Here is a 14,527-nt window from a genome sequence, read left to right on the forward strand (position 1 = left end):
GAAGAGGGGATTCCACTTTAAATTGCCTTCCAAATTAAATCCTTAAAGGGTAAGTCTCGGCTTCTCTCCCACGACCCCTGCAACAACGTCAGCTCAGATCTTACAGGAAGCAGGCTAGGGAGGAGACCACTGTCCTGACCCACAAGTCCCACAAATCTCACTAGCCATTTGCTCAGAAATGTTAACAGGATTGCCATATTTCGTGTCTTTACTATACTTTTTTGTTTTATTTACCAGTAGTACGGGAGATTCACACTGCTTGTAAGTGTCTCCAACTTCTGGCAAGCAGTGGGCATCACAGGCCCTTCCTACCTCATGCCAGGGAGACATAAACAGCATCCCTGCATCACTGTCTGAGTTTTGAGCTTTTCTGCATATTTTTACCACATATTAATGAACCTCAGCACACACCAATTGGTGAGCTAATTGCTGTCAGAGCAGATGGGAAGATAGGCCTGAAAATAATATTTGGTACTTTTTTATCATGTGAGGGAAATATAAGAGGGAAAGAATGTATTTTCCATTTCCTGAGGGCTGCAACAAAAGTTAAAGCAAGCTTTTATTATCAGTCGAGTTTGAGGAACAATTATCCAGCTACAGTGGATGCATACCCTACGTCTAACTCTATCTAATTCCCTCCCCTGTGGTTTAGTTTGCCTCCTGGGCACATCATGTGCTGGGGGTTCATAGACTGCCAATATGCAAGTTCAAGCTGCTCCAGGCACCAGTGTTCAGACAGCAGTGTTGTGAAGCAACTCAAGATACCAAAACCAGGAGCAAACTCTTAAGGTACTAATGATAAAGAGGTAACATTTGTTTCTATATTCTGTGCGGTTATCTTGGACGGATGCTAGCACAGTAATGCCCTCTGTGGGAAACTATTGCTCAGCGCTAACTTTCCAGTGGCAGCCACCATAAATATTCAAACAGAGGTATAAATAGCACAGCACTATAAAAAGTAACAACAGCAACAGAGGTCTGTGTGAGGATCAGATCTCAAAACATGACACTGCAGAAGAGATGCTGCATAGGAGCTCTTCAGGCAGAAGGCTTCATATTTGGAGAAGAAGGAAGAACAGCTTGCCAACTGGCATTCCAGCAGTTAGTTGCTGGCCAGGATTTTCAAAGTTGCACTTTATACCCCTCGTTTCACAAAGGTCACGCTAGCAAACTGGTGGGGCTTAATAGACCAGACGCACTTGGCTCTTTTTCCAAGGCCCTTTCCCTGATTTTAATATTGATGACAATGGAACAAACATCTCAGTAGCTACACAGAAAGGCTAATGCACAAATGTGCTATACTCAACATATGGAAGAAGTTTGAAGCCTTTCAAACCACTTATGTTTTCATGAGAAAGCTGTGGATATCAACAGCAGAATGAAAATCCTAACATGGGAGGAAGAAGCCTCTATCCTACCATGCTAATTTGTATTGTTAGAGAGGAAAGTAAACAGCAACGTTAGCTATGCTGAGGATTTTCAAAAGTTGTATTTACTTTGGGTTTCCTTTCAAAATTAATGTTTTAATGAATATGCAGCATGGGTCTGTGGCACTGGTAGTGTGTCCATCGCCATGGTACCTGAGCACTCAAGCAAATGATTAACCAGCAGAACAAACGAAACAGAAGCAGAGAGCCAACAGGCACTGTGACAAGCTCTTCACGGACCTGCCAGTACATCTCTATCTGGACCTTTACTCCTTCAGGCTTTCCACTGTCCTGTCTTTCACCCATGCTCTCAGGATAACCAGATTTTTTTTTCCAAAAAGTGCTAAGGGAGATTTCAGACTGTCTTAGAAGAAAGGGTGAGATTAGTGAAAAAGTCCAAAACATGTATTTTCATCAGGAAAACTTTGCTTAAGGACACAGTAAGGAGAAAAATAATTTTCATTTGCACCAACTATGTCCAATTATGAATTGACAAAATTTGTTATGCCTGCCATGACATCAGCCAGGCCACTTTAAAACTACTTTTCTAAAGAGGGAAAACAAGCCTTTTCCTCACTAAGGACCAAAATGATCTTTCAGGAGACTGATGCAGACCATACATGAGTACTACTGTTGGCATTATCTAATAATAATGAAAAGAATATAAAGAAAACCATGGCTACGTGACTTCTGGAAAAAGTCTGGAGATTGCATCAGCCCCTCCTCACACTTCAAGTAAGTAGCAAGTTAACAACAACTCTGATGTTAATGTTTGTTTAACATATGTGCATACAACTACTTCGAGCTTTTTCTGACTTGGGATGCTTAAGCAGAGATCTCTGGGGTTTTAGAAAAAAATACACTATCGAACCATCTACCCCTTGCTGTTTTGTTTTCTGTACAAAATCTCACAGGAGCACAGGAAAGCAGAGGGCCTTGCATGCAGGCCAACTTTAGAAAGGCTAGTTCCTTTCAGTATTGGGGAATTATAGAGCTATAATACAAACCTCAGTGAAGAAGTTTTACATGCTAGCCAGGATAATACTACTGCAGTCTAATTAAATGACTGTCACGTGGAGTTTTTCGTCTTTACTGTAGCTGCTTCAGACTTACAGAGTAGTTACATCCTCTCCCAGTTTTTCCTTTAAAAGAGGAGTAGGTTTTGGGAGCAATGCCATGTTACCAGCAATGAAGACTCAAGCACTCTCTTCCCAATGTCGATAAAACACTTCATGCTACCACTGTGCATCAGCAGCAGTTTTGAAGAGATAAGGAGCACTGCACCACCCACCCATATTCGACTGTGAAACTCTGGCTTAAAGTTCACTCTAAGCATCAGTCTGATTCTGTTACCTCTCTTGTGTCTAAATTATATCCATCACTGTCATGTCTAAAGATTCAGATCTTCTACGCACTTTATCAGGCTTTCCAATCAAAGCTAATGGAAGATATGTTTGTTTAGCTGTTGTAAACGGCTTTGAAGATCTCAGTCTCAGCAAGGGTGATGAATTAAGGATGTCATCTGGGCAAAAAGTTTAATTTTTAATGAAATTAGACAAAATTGATTACTGAAAAACTGATATGAATCTTTCAAGCTCATATTATTTTACATACTTTAGCAGCAAATATTCCACCCCTTCTTGCCATCAGACTCACCAAGCATAAAACTGGAAGAATCAGCAATGATGCCAGCTTCTCAGACATGAAACCAACTTTGGATACTATAAACAGGTGTGAGAAGCCACTTTTCAATTGCAGCAGGGAGTACAGCCCTCAAATGTTTTAGCCTTCAACTGACTACGTTTCTGTATAATATCAATTCTGCTAAGCAGCCTAAACATGATAGCCAAAGTGTTTATGACAAAACTCAGAAACACAAAACCCAGAAACCAACAAGTGCAAAGAACTACTCCATGACACAGTTATTTATTGGAAGTACCTTTTTTTTTTAGTCTCTCTGCTCCATTTTCAAATGAATTAAAATAATAACTTAGGGGGGAAAGAAAATTATCTTAAAATAGTAATTTTTTTTTTCCTGTCCCAGGTAATTTCCAGTCAGGACAAATCAAAAATAACAGCATGACTGTTGAAAATTACAGGGTAAGGTTGTAAACCTCTAGAGGTCATCCAGGCCAACCTCACACTCAAACCAGTGCCACCTTAGAACAGGTCACTCAGAATTAAAAGGAAAAGAAAATAATTTAAAGCAAAAAGAAACAAAAAACTAAGACTTCCCATATCCCCTTTTTGCACCACAAGGGAAAAAAAAAGCAAGAAGTGTTTTCCTGAAACATATAGCTCTTCTGTGTTGTTCAGAAGTAAATATGACCAATATGGAAAATATCTACAACTGCTTCCTTTGATTGACCTAGTTCCCTTGCTGTCTTGATGCAGGTAACATTTAGCACAGCGTGTGGCAAACTTCATCTCAGTTGCCACCACTGCTCTGCCACACTGCAGGCCAGAAAAGGCTAGGAATGCCGCATGTTCAGCTCCAGTGACAGAGAAAATGCTCTGTATCATTCATTAGCAGTCCCCTCCAAGTTAATTAAGGAATGGAGCTGACAACTGCTGTAGAGGGTTCCACCCCATCTTTCAGCTGGGAAAGCAAGGCCTCTAGGGTAGGGGCTGGACTATATAGCAAAGAACAGGGTGGGGGAACCTTACGAGATCTAAGTGAAACCCAGATGACTCATCAGAAAGTAAAATGTTCCTATTTTGGCAAAAGGCTGAAATAGCAGCCCTGGGTTGTGCTGCAGCACAGCAATAAATGACCCTGAGTGCTTGGGACGAACTCCTGTGCACCTTGATACTCCTAACAGTAGGGGCTATTTCACATCTCATTAAGCAAAAAAGTTTACATGACAATTAACACATTAATTAGCAACATCTTTTTCACTGGTGGAACTTCAGTTTGAGATTTCAACACTTTTAGACAACTGTTTTGTGAATGAACGCAAAGGAATAGTTTCTTATGAAGGTGACAAGGACTCATATCCAGAACTGGCACAGGAGTCCATTTGTCTACGTACTGAAGGACACTGCAACCAGACGATGGCCTTTCCCATAACTTCTATGCAAGGAGGGCCTCCTTGTACATCTGCAGTCTGCCATTTAAAGCCTAGCCCTTAGAGTGGGCAAGATGCCAGGCTGGCCACTTCATAAGCTGACCATAAAAAGGCCTAACCTACCACAAAGTCACACAGAAGCAAAGCAAAGCCTGGACTTGAAAAAGCAGTAGCTCTCATTTCTCAGCCCCAGCTGCAGATCTGTGTGACTACCCACTTCAAAAATCCCTTTGATTATGTCTGTGGAGTTATGACCCATAAGAAAACTCTTCAGCAAACACCAACAAGCAATCATGCTAATTTCACTGAAAACAGGTATCACCTATAAGAGAATGTTTATTGCCCTAGAGCTTTACATTTTAGATAAAGGACTAATAATTTCTACCAGAGACCACTTTAAAGAAGAGTTGGTACACAACTACGGATTTCCTTAAATGGCAGTTATGTTTCTCTCTAAGGTTTTTGTTCAATACCATCTTTAATTTCTATTATCTTTTGAGAGAATGGATTTGTAAGTATACAAGAAGATCTAGAGCACTGGAAACGGAATGAAAGAAAGAAAAAAATTGGAGACTGGAACTTGTAGCTTTCAAGATCAGGGGGATTCTGATTGTCACTGAGTCCCTTCCCTGTCAGATGGATGTTGCCAACCCATGGAAAATAGTGACATGCTTTATATATGTTATCTTTCATTTCCCTCAGGTACATACTACAAGGAAGCTGTCTTCTAAACAATAAATAAACAATCATCATATTAATCTTTTACATATTTTGGCACTCAAAGCACAGATAAATCGCTGTGCTGTAGCCCTACCTATCATATCACTTACAAAAAAAATCCGGGTTCAGGAGGAACACTAGATAACTTTTTGCTTTTATCAGCTTTTCAAATCTGATGGTTTTTTTTAGAATATGATTTATTCCTTTTATTTATCAGCTTGCCTTTTTTCAGATGGGTACTGTCTGACTGACCTCTAGATACCCTTGCACTTGCTCTATGATATCCCCAGAATGTCAATGCTTCAATTCTTCATCGTTCATTCCCCAAACATTTCTTATTGGTCACTTCTGATACCAGTGGCAGCTGAAGTGGAAGTTTATCCTCTGATAATCTGTACTGCTTTAATGGTTCCCAGCATCCTGAGGATATTTTCCAAGTGCTATGGTGACACCAGCTGAGATCTTGGCAATAGAAAAGTGTTTCATATGCTTATTTCCTAACTTAGTCTCTTGCTTTTTTTCTGCTTTCCCAACCCTCTGTCAGCCCCTTGATTTCTGTGGCTTAACTCCTTTTGTTATTGCTATATTCTTTGTTATTGCTATATTCTTTGTTATCGCTTTTCAGTATCATTCTGATAATAAAGCCTTTGAAGAATCTGAGGGCATTCCCACCATGCATCCAAAATCTCTTAATAAATTTCTCCAAACCTCCAAGTCACATTTGTCCAAAAGCTTAGCAAAAATACCCTCTAAAAGGAAGAACAATAGTCACATTTTCTTTATATATTTCTCCGTAAACTAGAGTCTAGGAACTATAGCACATAAACCTTGTAAAATGATGAGCATGTTTCAAACAGTTCTAATATAAAATATTACACATAAAACAAGTGACCAGTTTTAGCATGTCTCTAAAATAACATATGCTTAGAAACGCTTATCCTTGTAGCATCACTGTCCTTTTTTTTCCCCAAGATAAAATTAGTCTTGCACCAGCATGCCTGAAAAAGCAAAATCCTCATATAATTTCAATCACTCACTCAGTTTGCTCGTTACTTGTATACAGCTGACTGAACACCTATTATCTCACCTGAAAGAGAAGCTGTGAGTTTGTTCACCTCAGTCACCTGCAGGATCTTTGAAACACCTCCTCTTCTGTTCCTTCCAAAGCGTGCCTTCCCGCATCTCCCAGTCCATCCCCGAGTCCACTGAACATGCAGTCATCAGTAAGTTCTGGCTAAGTTATCCTACGGAACTCTGAAGAAAAAAGGAGAGTCGCAGATGCTGCAGAAGGTCTTCTGTACTCTCTTTGAAAATTTTGTTTTCTTGGTGGTCTGTCACAGTCAGGTCTCCAGTAGTAAACTGAACAACCTATCCTCCTGGCTCTTCTTTTCTTCTTTTTCTTTTCTGTAAACACATAATCAGTGCTTCAAATCCTTTAGGTACCACAAACTGTATTTCTCTATTGCCCTCTACTGACTGCTAGCTAACACCGCCTTCCTGGAGAACCGGCAGATACACAGTATGCTTTCCTCCACTGCCCTCCCTCAAATCAATAATGATACACGATGACCAAAAGTCAACACAAATCATTCTATTTTTTCTTTTGTTACAAAACACCAGGCAAGATTTACAGCTTGTTGGCCAGCCGTGGTAGCTACAAAACACTAAACAACAGAAACGGGAAGCAGTTCGTAACATGGGTCTGCTAATGTGGGGGTTTTGGTGAATAAAAGCCAGGAAAAAGTAGAGATGAATGCATTCTGCCTTGAAATGCCGGTGAATTAAACCCACCGATGCCATAAATACTGTACCAGGGAGCTGAGGGTTATCTGGTTTTAAGGGTCCGGTCCTGACAGCACTGGATGCACAGAAATACAGGCTTTTGATGGAAGTTCTGCAGAAAGGGTCTCGTAGAGAGCCATGAATTGGAAGCCACAGTTTCTTGATCATTTTCCCTTTGTCTCTAGAGTTTTATTTGTTTAGCACATTCAGTACCACATCTAACATGACAAACATAGTTTCTGCCTCATGAGACAGGTACTGGGACAAGACATGTGATATACTGTATATGAATGGCACTGGGAGGTGCTGTTTGCACTGCCTTTCGGACAATGATGATCTATAATGCAAAGAGAAACCAGTGAACTAACATAAAAAAGGGAATGGCACAGCCTAGTTCCAGGAGCAAAAGAAAAAAAATTATAAGCGTTTCAGACAGACTGGAAGAGACTGAGGGAAAAAAAAACGCAAGGGATAAGAAGAGTCTAAGGGCAGGGTAGGGGGAAGGGAAAAAATAAAAACGAATCCTTTGTATTGTATTAGTCACTGCTTCATTAGTACAGTACGGTGCTTGTTAACCAAGTCACTCAGGCACTTGTTCTCACCAAAGAACAGGCTGCCCCGAGGTGGTGGTGGGAGTGCTCTGGCCCACCTGCACCACCCCAGGGGCAGGGAGGAGACAGGTCTCAGCCCCAGACAACAGGCAGCTCCCCGGCACCATCCCCCTTTGCTGGGCATCCCTCCTCCCGCCATCTCGCCTGGCCATTCCTCCTCTGCAGCCGAGTCCCCTGCAGGACAAACACACTGGTATAGTTAAAAATGACAAAAACCGTCCCACCTCCCCCCCCCCCCCCCCCCCCCAAAAAAAAAGTGCTGAAATTATTTTTGCTTACTCCTGTTCAAAAAACATTTTCTTTTTGTTCCCCCCACAGCTATTAATAAATGGGAATATTTCATTTGCCAAAAATCTGTTGACTGATGAACGCTGGTTGTGTTTTAAATAGATGTTATGTGACATCCCTGCTCTTCCACTCAGGAAAGGCAGAGTTCACACAAAAACTATCATCAACAAAGCCAGCAACTTGGCAACAAAAAAATGTAATATTGAAAGGTCCATTGAAAAATGTGTTTTTAATTCAAAAATAAAGTCAGCAGAGGCCCTAATTGTAGCTATTATGAACATTTCATTAACAAGCCCAGATTTATTGACTGCACTGTAAAGCTATTTCCTATTAAAGGGAAGCCAGAAATTCAATTCTTCCCATGCTTTTCTACTTCTAAAGCCCTCGGCTACTCCATGTTAGAAAATAAGAAATAATTATATTTATTCAAATTCCTTGATAGCATATTGAAGCCTGCTCAGATGAATACCTCTCCTAAACGAACACCATTACCAACAGATCAAAGAAGAAGAATGTCTAGCAAATGAATGGGGCCAAGGGAATTAATAAAACACACATCAAACGTTGAAAAGCTTGAGGGTTGTTTTTTTTTTTTTCTTTTCTTTTTAATGGGAGCACATTTGCTGAGTGATAAAGCAAAGTATGTAGTTGCCAAAATTCATAAAAAAAAAAAAAAGCATCTAAATAGAGTGGGAGATGGCTGATGTTCGGCACTTCTGAACATCAAGCGGCTTTGCGGAGCTGCTGGTTGAAATTTTTCACGTGACAACTCTTGACAGAGAAACATTTTATTCCTTTTTTTTTTTCCTTTCCCCCTACGGTAAAAGTTTTCTTCCCTACTGGAAAAAAAAAATAAACAAAAGCCAAAACCAAACACTTCTGACGCCGCGGAAGGCGCAGCGGCTCCCGCTCCTTGCGCCGGCCGGCAGAGCTGGGGGCGCCCGCCCGTCCCCTCACCCTACCTCGCCCGCGCGCCCCCCCCTCACAGCGGCCCCGCCAACGGACGCGCGCAGCCGTTGCTGCCGCCCCAACGGCTGCCGGCGGCGCGAGCCCTAACCGATCCCCGGCCCGCGGCCTCCCGGGCAAAGCGGCGGCGGCGGCACGAAACCTTCGGCCGGGCACGAAGCCTTCGCCGAGGCAGCCCACCCCGGCGGCCGCGGCCCGTGCGAACCCGGAACCGTCGTGCTGCGGCGGCGGGTACCCGCCGAGCCTCGGCGAAACGCTGCACCGACACACACCCCCACACACACCCCCTTCCCCTCCCCGCCCCCGGCCGCCGGACCTGGGCTGGCGGCGGCTTCCGGCGGGGCGGGTGTTCGGCGCCATGGGGTGGCAGCGGCGGTTCCTGGAGGTGGCGGCGGAGGGACTGGCGGCTACCTGCCCGGGACAGGCCCGGTTCCTGCTGTAAGCAACCCGCGGCGGGACGCGGCGGCCGTTGGGGGGGAACCGGGGGGCAGGGAGCCGGAGGCGGGAAGGGAAGCGGCGAGGGAGGGAGGGCGCGAGCTGGTGACGCACGTGGGTGGCTCCGCCCCCTGTCCTCGCGCCTGCGGTGGCGCGGCGTGGCCGGGGGTGACGTGACGTGATGTGACGCTGTGCCTTTCTCCCCCGCAGGTGGACGCTCCGCAACTCCCGAGGCGAGTGGAGGGGGACTCGGGGCCGGCCGATGGTGCCGGGGCCGCTGCGGGGGAGCAGAGGGGCCCCCGCGGTGGGAGAGCAGCACGTAGGGGCGGCCTGGGCAGCAGAAGGGCGGAAGCGGGGCCCCCAGAACGCAGGCAGCGGGGCCCCCAGAACGCAGGCTTTCTCTTTGCCTCCCGTTTTCCCCTGTGGCAGGGTGGGCTCAGGGGCTTCTGGAGGAAATGGCGTGCTTGCTAGGCAGCAGGGCCCAGGTTTTTCCCCAAGGGTTTAGAGAGAGATGCTGGAGTCCAGCCCTGGCAGCAGGAAGTAATAAGGCAGGTGCGGGAGCACACAGCTTATTATTAGGTGTGAAATTTGTCTCAAAGCATTTCTTCATCCCAGGCTGAGATGCTGTCATCTTCTTGCACTTAAAATGGGCAAAGAGCTTTAGAAGGCTTTGGTGTCACTGATCTGGCAAAAGAACATTCCTGCATTGTGACCCTCCCTCTTTAAAGATTTTTAGTAAGGAATTGCATTTTCTCAGGAAAATGTACAGTTAGATATTGTGTAAACTTATGCTGTGCATAAGCTTAGCATGAATTGTGCCCAGCTGAGCACATGTTGGTGTACATACTGGTGCTCAGCTTCCTCTTGTGTTCTAGTTGTATCTGAAACATAAAATAAAAACGAACCTACCTAGATAATGTTAAAATAGAAACATGTCATTTTAATGTTTGCCTGTAAAACGTAATTATTTCATTTAAGTTTTACTCTTGTACCTTTGTTAATCTGTAGATAATGAATGTGGATTAGAAAGAATATGTCCTTACTGCTTCCAGTTCCTGGTTCCTGATAGCTACCGGGTGCGTCTCAAACCAAAGATGAAAATGACTCCACAGATCGAGAAAGTTCTTAAACGAGAGGCGAAGAACCACAAACTTAATATGAAACAGACAAAGCTTTTGAAAAAGTACAGGGAGTCAAGAAGCGTTCTGGTAAGGATATTTACTTGGAACTGCCAAATACCTGGTATTTCCTTGAAACCTTTCAGTGGCATAAAAAAGAAGGTATGGAAATCTTTCTCTTAGAAGAGGAGCTCACACCTACACATTTCGTTTTTCATGAGCATATAGCCCTTCCTTTCTTTTGGGATAATTTCTATTCACAATAAAAAAATTTAAAATCTACCCTCCACAAAAAGAGAGATCCTGAGCACAATGACAAGAACAGTAAGCTCCCGCCTCTCCCCCGCAAAAAAAAACCCAAACAAACAGCCCCACTTGTCAGAGAAGCTACACAAACAATTCTGCCCTCCCTGTGATCTCTTTAGCATCAGTTTGGGTAGAGTCTGCAGATGTCTAAGATCTTGCCGAAAAATATGTAATTTCTTCCTGCCAGGAAGCTCTGGCATTTGCACTGTCAGCTACTGTATCATTTGCATAGCTTTGCAGAAAATGGCAGGAGTGGCAGATTTTTGCCTGTTCCTTTTTTCCTATGTATGTGGCAGAGCTATGGCCAGGCAACTCTACTAGATGCAGAGCCTTAATACAGCTGCCTAGATCCTAAAATCCATTCAAGTCCATAGAAATCCATTGCTAAGAATATCCCAAAACATACCTAAGAAGAAACACGTGCCATTGGCTGAAGTCAGGATGGTTTTGCCAGTATGCGTAGCTTGACATTTGCTGCTTTTGTTTCAGCTCTGAAGAAGGGCTTGAGTGACTGATAGATTGTCAGATTTTTTCCAGTTTTATCAGTTGTGTAAAGATACATTTGCTCAGTTTAACAAGCTTTACTTCACTTATTTCAGTAGACTTTTATGGCTGCATGAGATTATTGTTAACTTCTGTACAGATTTTTTATATTGGTCTGAATATTACTGTTTATAGGTAGTCTTTCAAAACTAAACCATATCATAGGTAATTTAAACAAGTTAACATTGCTCTTAGGGCTTCAGTTCTTTTTCCTAAAATTATTAATGAATGTAAGATTTAATTACTATTTTTTATACTAATTACTATTGTTTGAAGAATAATAGTATACATTTAATCTAGTGTTGCCAAGGCAGGCACTACTATTAAAACAGGTTATGTGAATGGATGTTTTAATACATGAGACAGCACCCTATTGTGCCCAGCAGTTGCTGGCGCACTTGGCATTTTCTCAGATGAGAGTCTGCTGGTTTGGGGAGTAAAATTTTTGAAACGAAAAATTATTAGTCAGTAACACAAAATGAAACTGAGGAGATATCACTGAGGTTCTCAGCTCTTATGGGAAAATAAGGCACTCCAGAAAGGCACCTTTGCTATTACTCTCTCCAAATTGTAGATCATAGTTGGGCGACGGAAAGGGCACCTGAAAAGCTGGAATCCTTGCTTTATTTTTCAGGGATCACAAATATTTAATGTACAGTAAGAACTGTCTGTTCAGACAACTAATGAACAGTTGTCCTTCAGAATTATGATGGGTTCTTGAGAGTTATTCTGTAGCTGGAGAGGTTTGTAGGATGCACTGTGCATCCATATGAGTAGTTTAAAATTCAATTTTAAATAGGTCCAGTTTAAACTCTGGGTAATATTCTAATCTTGGGATGTAATTACAGTTTGCTGCACCTGTGTTCTGCTCAGTTCTGTTTGCATTTGTCCTGTGGATTATGATTTAAGTTTTTCTGGTCTTAAGTATTTAAAATACTGTCAGCAAATGACAGCTTTCAAAATTAGCAATGTAGATCCCTATAATCTAATACCTGAGACTTGCGAAAATGAAAATTTGAGTGTGGTTGAAATTAAACCAAGTAACAATGTGACAGGTTGTGCCTCTGATACCTTTCTTAGCAAGTAGAACTTGATTTGAGAATACTTCTGCCATGAGAAGGCATATAACATAGGAACTATTTCAGGGCTTTTGAAATTTTTGGAGTTAACTGCATATGCAATTCAGGGAATGGAAAGTAGCTGTGCAGTGCTATGATTAATCCACTAATTCCTGCATTATAAGGTGTTCACCTCCATTTATATTCCATGGAATGCTAATTCGTCATGTGATGCTGGTGGGTTTTTTTTCTCCATCTGAATTTCATTTAGAAGAACTAAAAATACATCAATACCTCAGCTGTATAAATTAATGATCTTTCTCTTTTTCAGTTTGTTAGGCTGACAAAATAACGTCTAGAGACAGTCAAAACACTTAACTGAAAATGTTTCATTTCAGCATTTCTAAATGTAATTCTTTCTAAGCAATCTGAATTTAGGTAAATTTAAACACTTTGAAATGAAGAATGATTTGGTACAGATGTTTTCCAAACTGCTTAGGCGTTTTTGTGACGTGTTTTTTTAACCAGAAACATCATGTAACTGTGTTTTTTCAGGCAGTTTAACTGTGTGCCACAAAAAGTTGTCTGGCTGTATTAATCTCATGTCTCTTAATAAGAGTGGTTGCCATGGCAGTCAGGGATCTTAGGAATATCTGACAGTCTCTGTGACTGTCTGACATTATCTGTTCTGATGCATTTCTGCAACTGGAAGTTCCCTGCAGCCTAGAAGTACAGAGGTAGAAGAGAAAGTGCCCTTTGTTTAGAACCTCCTGCATGTTGTAGTCGGTATTTCTGCACTAATGGAAAGTCTCTTCTTTGTTCACTAAGACTTGCTGTTATTATTTATGGATGGCTGTTTTTGAGAGTTTGGTAATATAAATATTTTATCTATCTCAAGACTCCCTGGAAAGTGTGTAATATAACTTCATTGGGGACAGAATATGCTAATGAATTTACATGACACTGTATGTCATGTTTTTCAGCAAAATATGAGTGCCCCTAGCGTATACTCAAGATGCCATATATCCAGTTCCAGGTGCTGTTTCATCTTTCTGTTTTGGCAGGGTTGTTTTCTGTATTTCACTGTACAACGTTACATTCAGAGTTACTGAAATCAGTTGCTAGGGGATTTGAGTCATTTCTAGATAAGCCCACAGGATGTGTTTGGCTTAAGAAGCCTGAATGAAAATACTGACTGCAAAGTATAAGTTGCTTTTTAATATCTCGTTTCATTTAAGCAAATATTTAATTTGCTTCATGATATTTGGAGAAGAGTTCAGCTAATTCTTACAATGGCTTTATATAGAGGTGGAAGGACTGAAAGAATGGTTGATACTTCCTTTCTTCTCTCCATAGCTGGTTACTTGCAACTCGTGCAACAAAACAAGAAGACATTATGGTAAAAGCAGGGATTTTCTAACTACCAAGATGCACAATTCTGGCACTCCGAGTATTAAATCTAGCCTGAGGACACCAGATGTAAAAATTCAGTCTGCAAACAAAGTGACACCTGTAAGCTGCAGTAATTTGGGATCTAAAGGGAACAGTCCCTCATCACTTCCCAGGTACCTGTTTCTTTCCTATTTAAAGAGGCGCTTTGCCGAGTAGAGTGTATTACGTCTTGTTGGGAAAGGGTGTCATGTACTAATTTCAGATTGGTCATTTAATAAAATTTAAATTGATAACTAAGTATTTTTCTTAGTGGTCTGACTGAGAAGATTAATTTTAACTTGCCAACCTTTAAAATCAAAGATTCTAATGAAAAGCAACTATGTGCAAAAAATGACCAAATATGGTTTTGTCATTAATGTGAAATGTCTGGCTTAAAATTTGCACAACAAAGTTATACTTCTGACTGTTCACTTTCACATGAAAATACACTATCTACCTGCAAAATTTTTCACTTAAATTATAAATATGCACTTTCATAGTTACTTCATGTTAATTCTGGTTCCTCACCTTTAAGACATTTGAGTCTTTTGTTTTTCAGAACACGTGTATCCGGACAGGCGACAACCAGCTCTGCTTCCAAGACTCCCCGAAACTCCAAATTTCACTTTTCTAAGCTAAAACGGATGCTTAACCTAGAAGAAAAAGAGAAAAGCCAGAAGGCAGATTTGAAAACCTTCTTGACTTTACTTTAGTTACTCATTGTTTCAAAGTAATAAAGATTACAGCAATAAGTATTGTCCCTGTTTTAGTAAA

General features: G+C 41.7%; 1 protein-coding gene and 1 long non-coding RNA gene across 3 annotated transcripts in view; one reads left to right on the forward strand and one right to left on the reverse strand.

Moving 5' to 3' along the window:
- Positions 1 to 9,318, reverse strand: part of LOC128906033 (uncharacterized) — a 40,243-nt gene extending 30,925 nt beyond the window's left edge. For both annotated transcript variants that reach the window (XR_008465051.1, XR_008465050.1), the window contains exons 1-2: positions 9,179 to 9,318; positions 6,303 to 7,782 (exon numbers count right to left, since the gene is read on the reverse strand). This is a non-coding gene — a long non-coding RNA (uncharacterized LOC128906033). The remainder of the gene's footprint in view (positions 1 to 6,302; positions 7,783 to 9,178) is intronic.
- On the forward strand, positions 9,171 to 14,527 carry C2H18orf21 (chromosome 2 C18orf21 homolog). Its single transcript, XM_054192817.1, has 5 exons — positions 9,171 to 9,300; positions 9,508 to 9,530; positions 10,306 to 10,505; positions 13,679 to 13,887; positions 14,313 to 14,527. The coding sequence occupies exons 1-5, from the start codon at positions 9,221 to 9,223 to the stop codon at positions 14,464 to 14,466; spliced, it is 666 nt and encodes a 221-aa protein (XP_054048792.1). The 5' UTR covers positions 9,171 to 9,220; the 3' UTR covers positions 14,467 to 14,527.

This window comes from Rissa tridactyla, chromosome 2 (genome assembly GCF_028500815.1).
Source record: "Rissa tridactyla isolate bRisTri1 chromosome 2, bRisTri1.patW.cur.20221130, whole genome shotgun sequence".
In the NCBI taxonomy this organism is placed as follows: Eukaryota; Metazoa; Chordata; class Aves; order Charadriiformes; family Laridae; genus Rissa; species Rissa tridactyla.

Bases quoted from the DNA above. Each gene is read 5' to 3' on its own strand.
- C2H18orf21 (XM_054192817.1), top strand. From the start codon at position 9,221: ATGGGGTGGCAGCGGCGGTTCCTGGAGGTGGCGGCGGAGGGACTGGCG. The intron at 10,506-13,678 runs GTAAGGATATTT...TTCTCTCCATAG, and splicing joins GGGAGTCAAGAAGCGTTCTG to CTGGTTACTTGCAACTCGTG. The intron at 13,888-14,312 runs GTACCTGTTTCT...TTTGTTTTTCAG, and splicing joins AGTCCCTCATCACTTCCCAG to AACACGTGTATCCGGACAGG.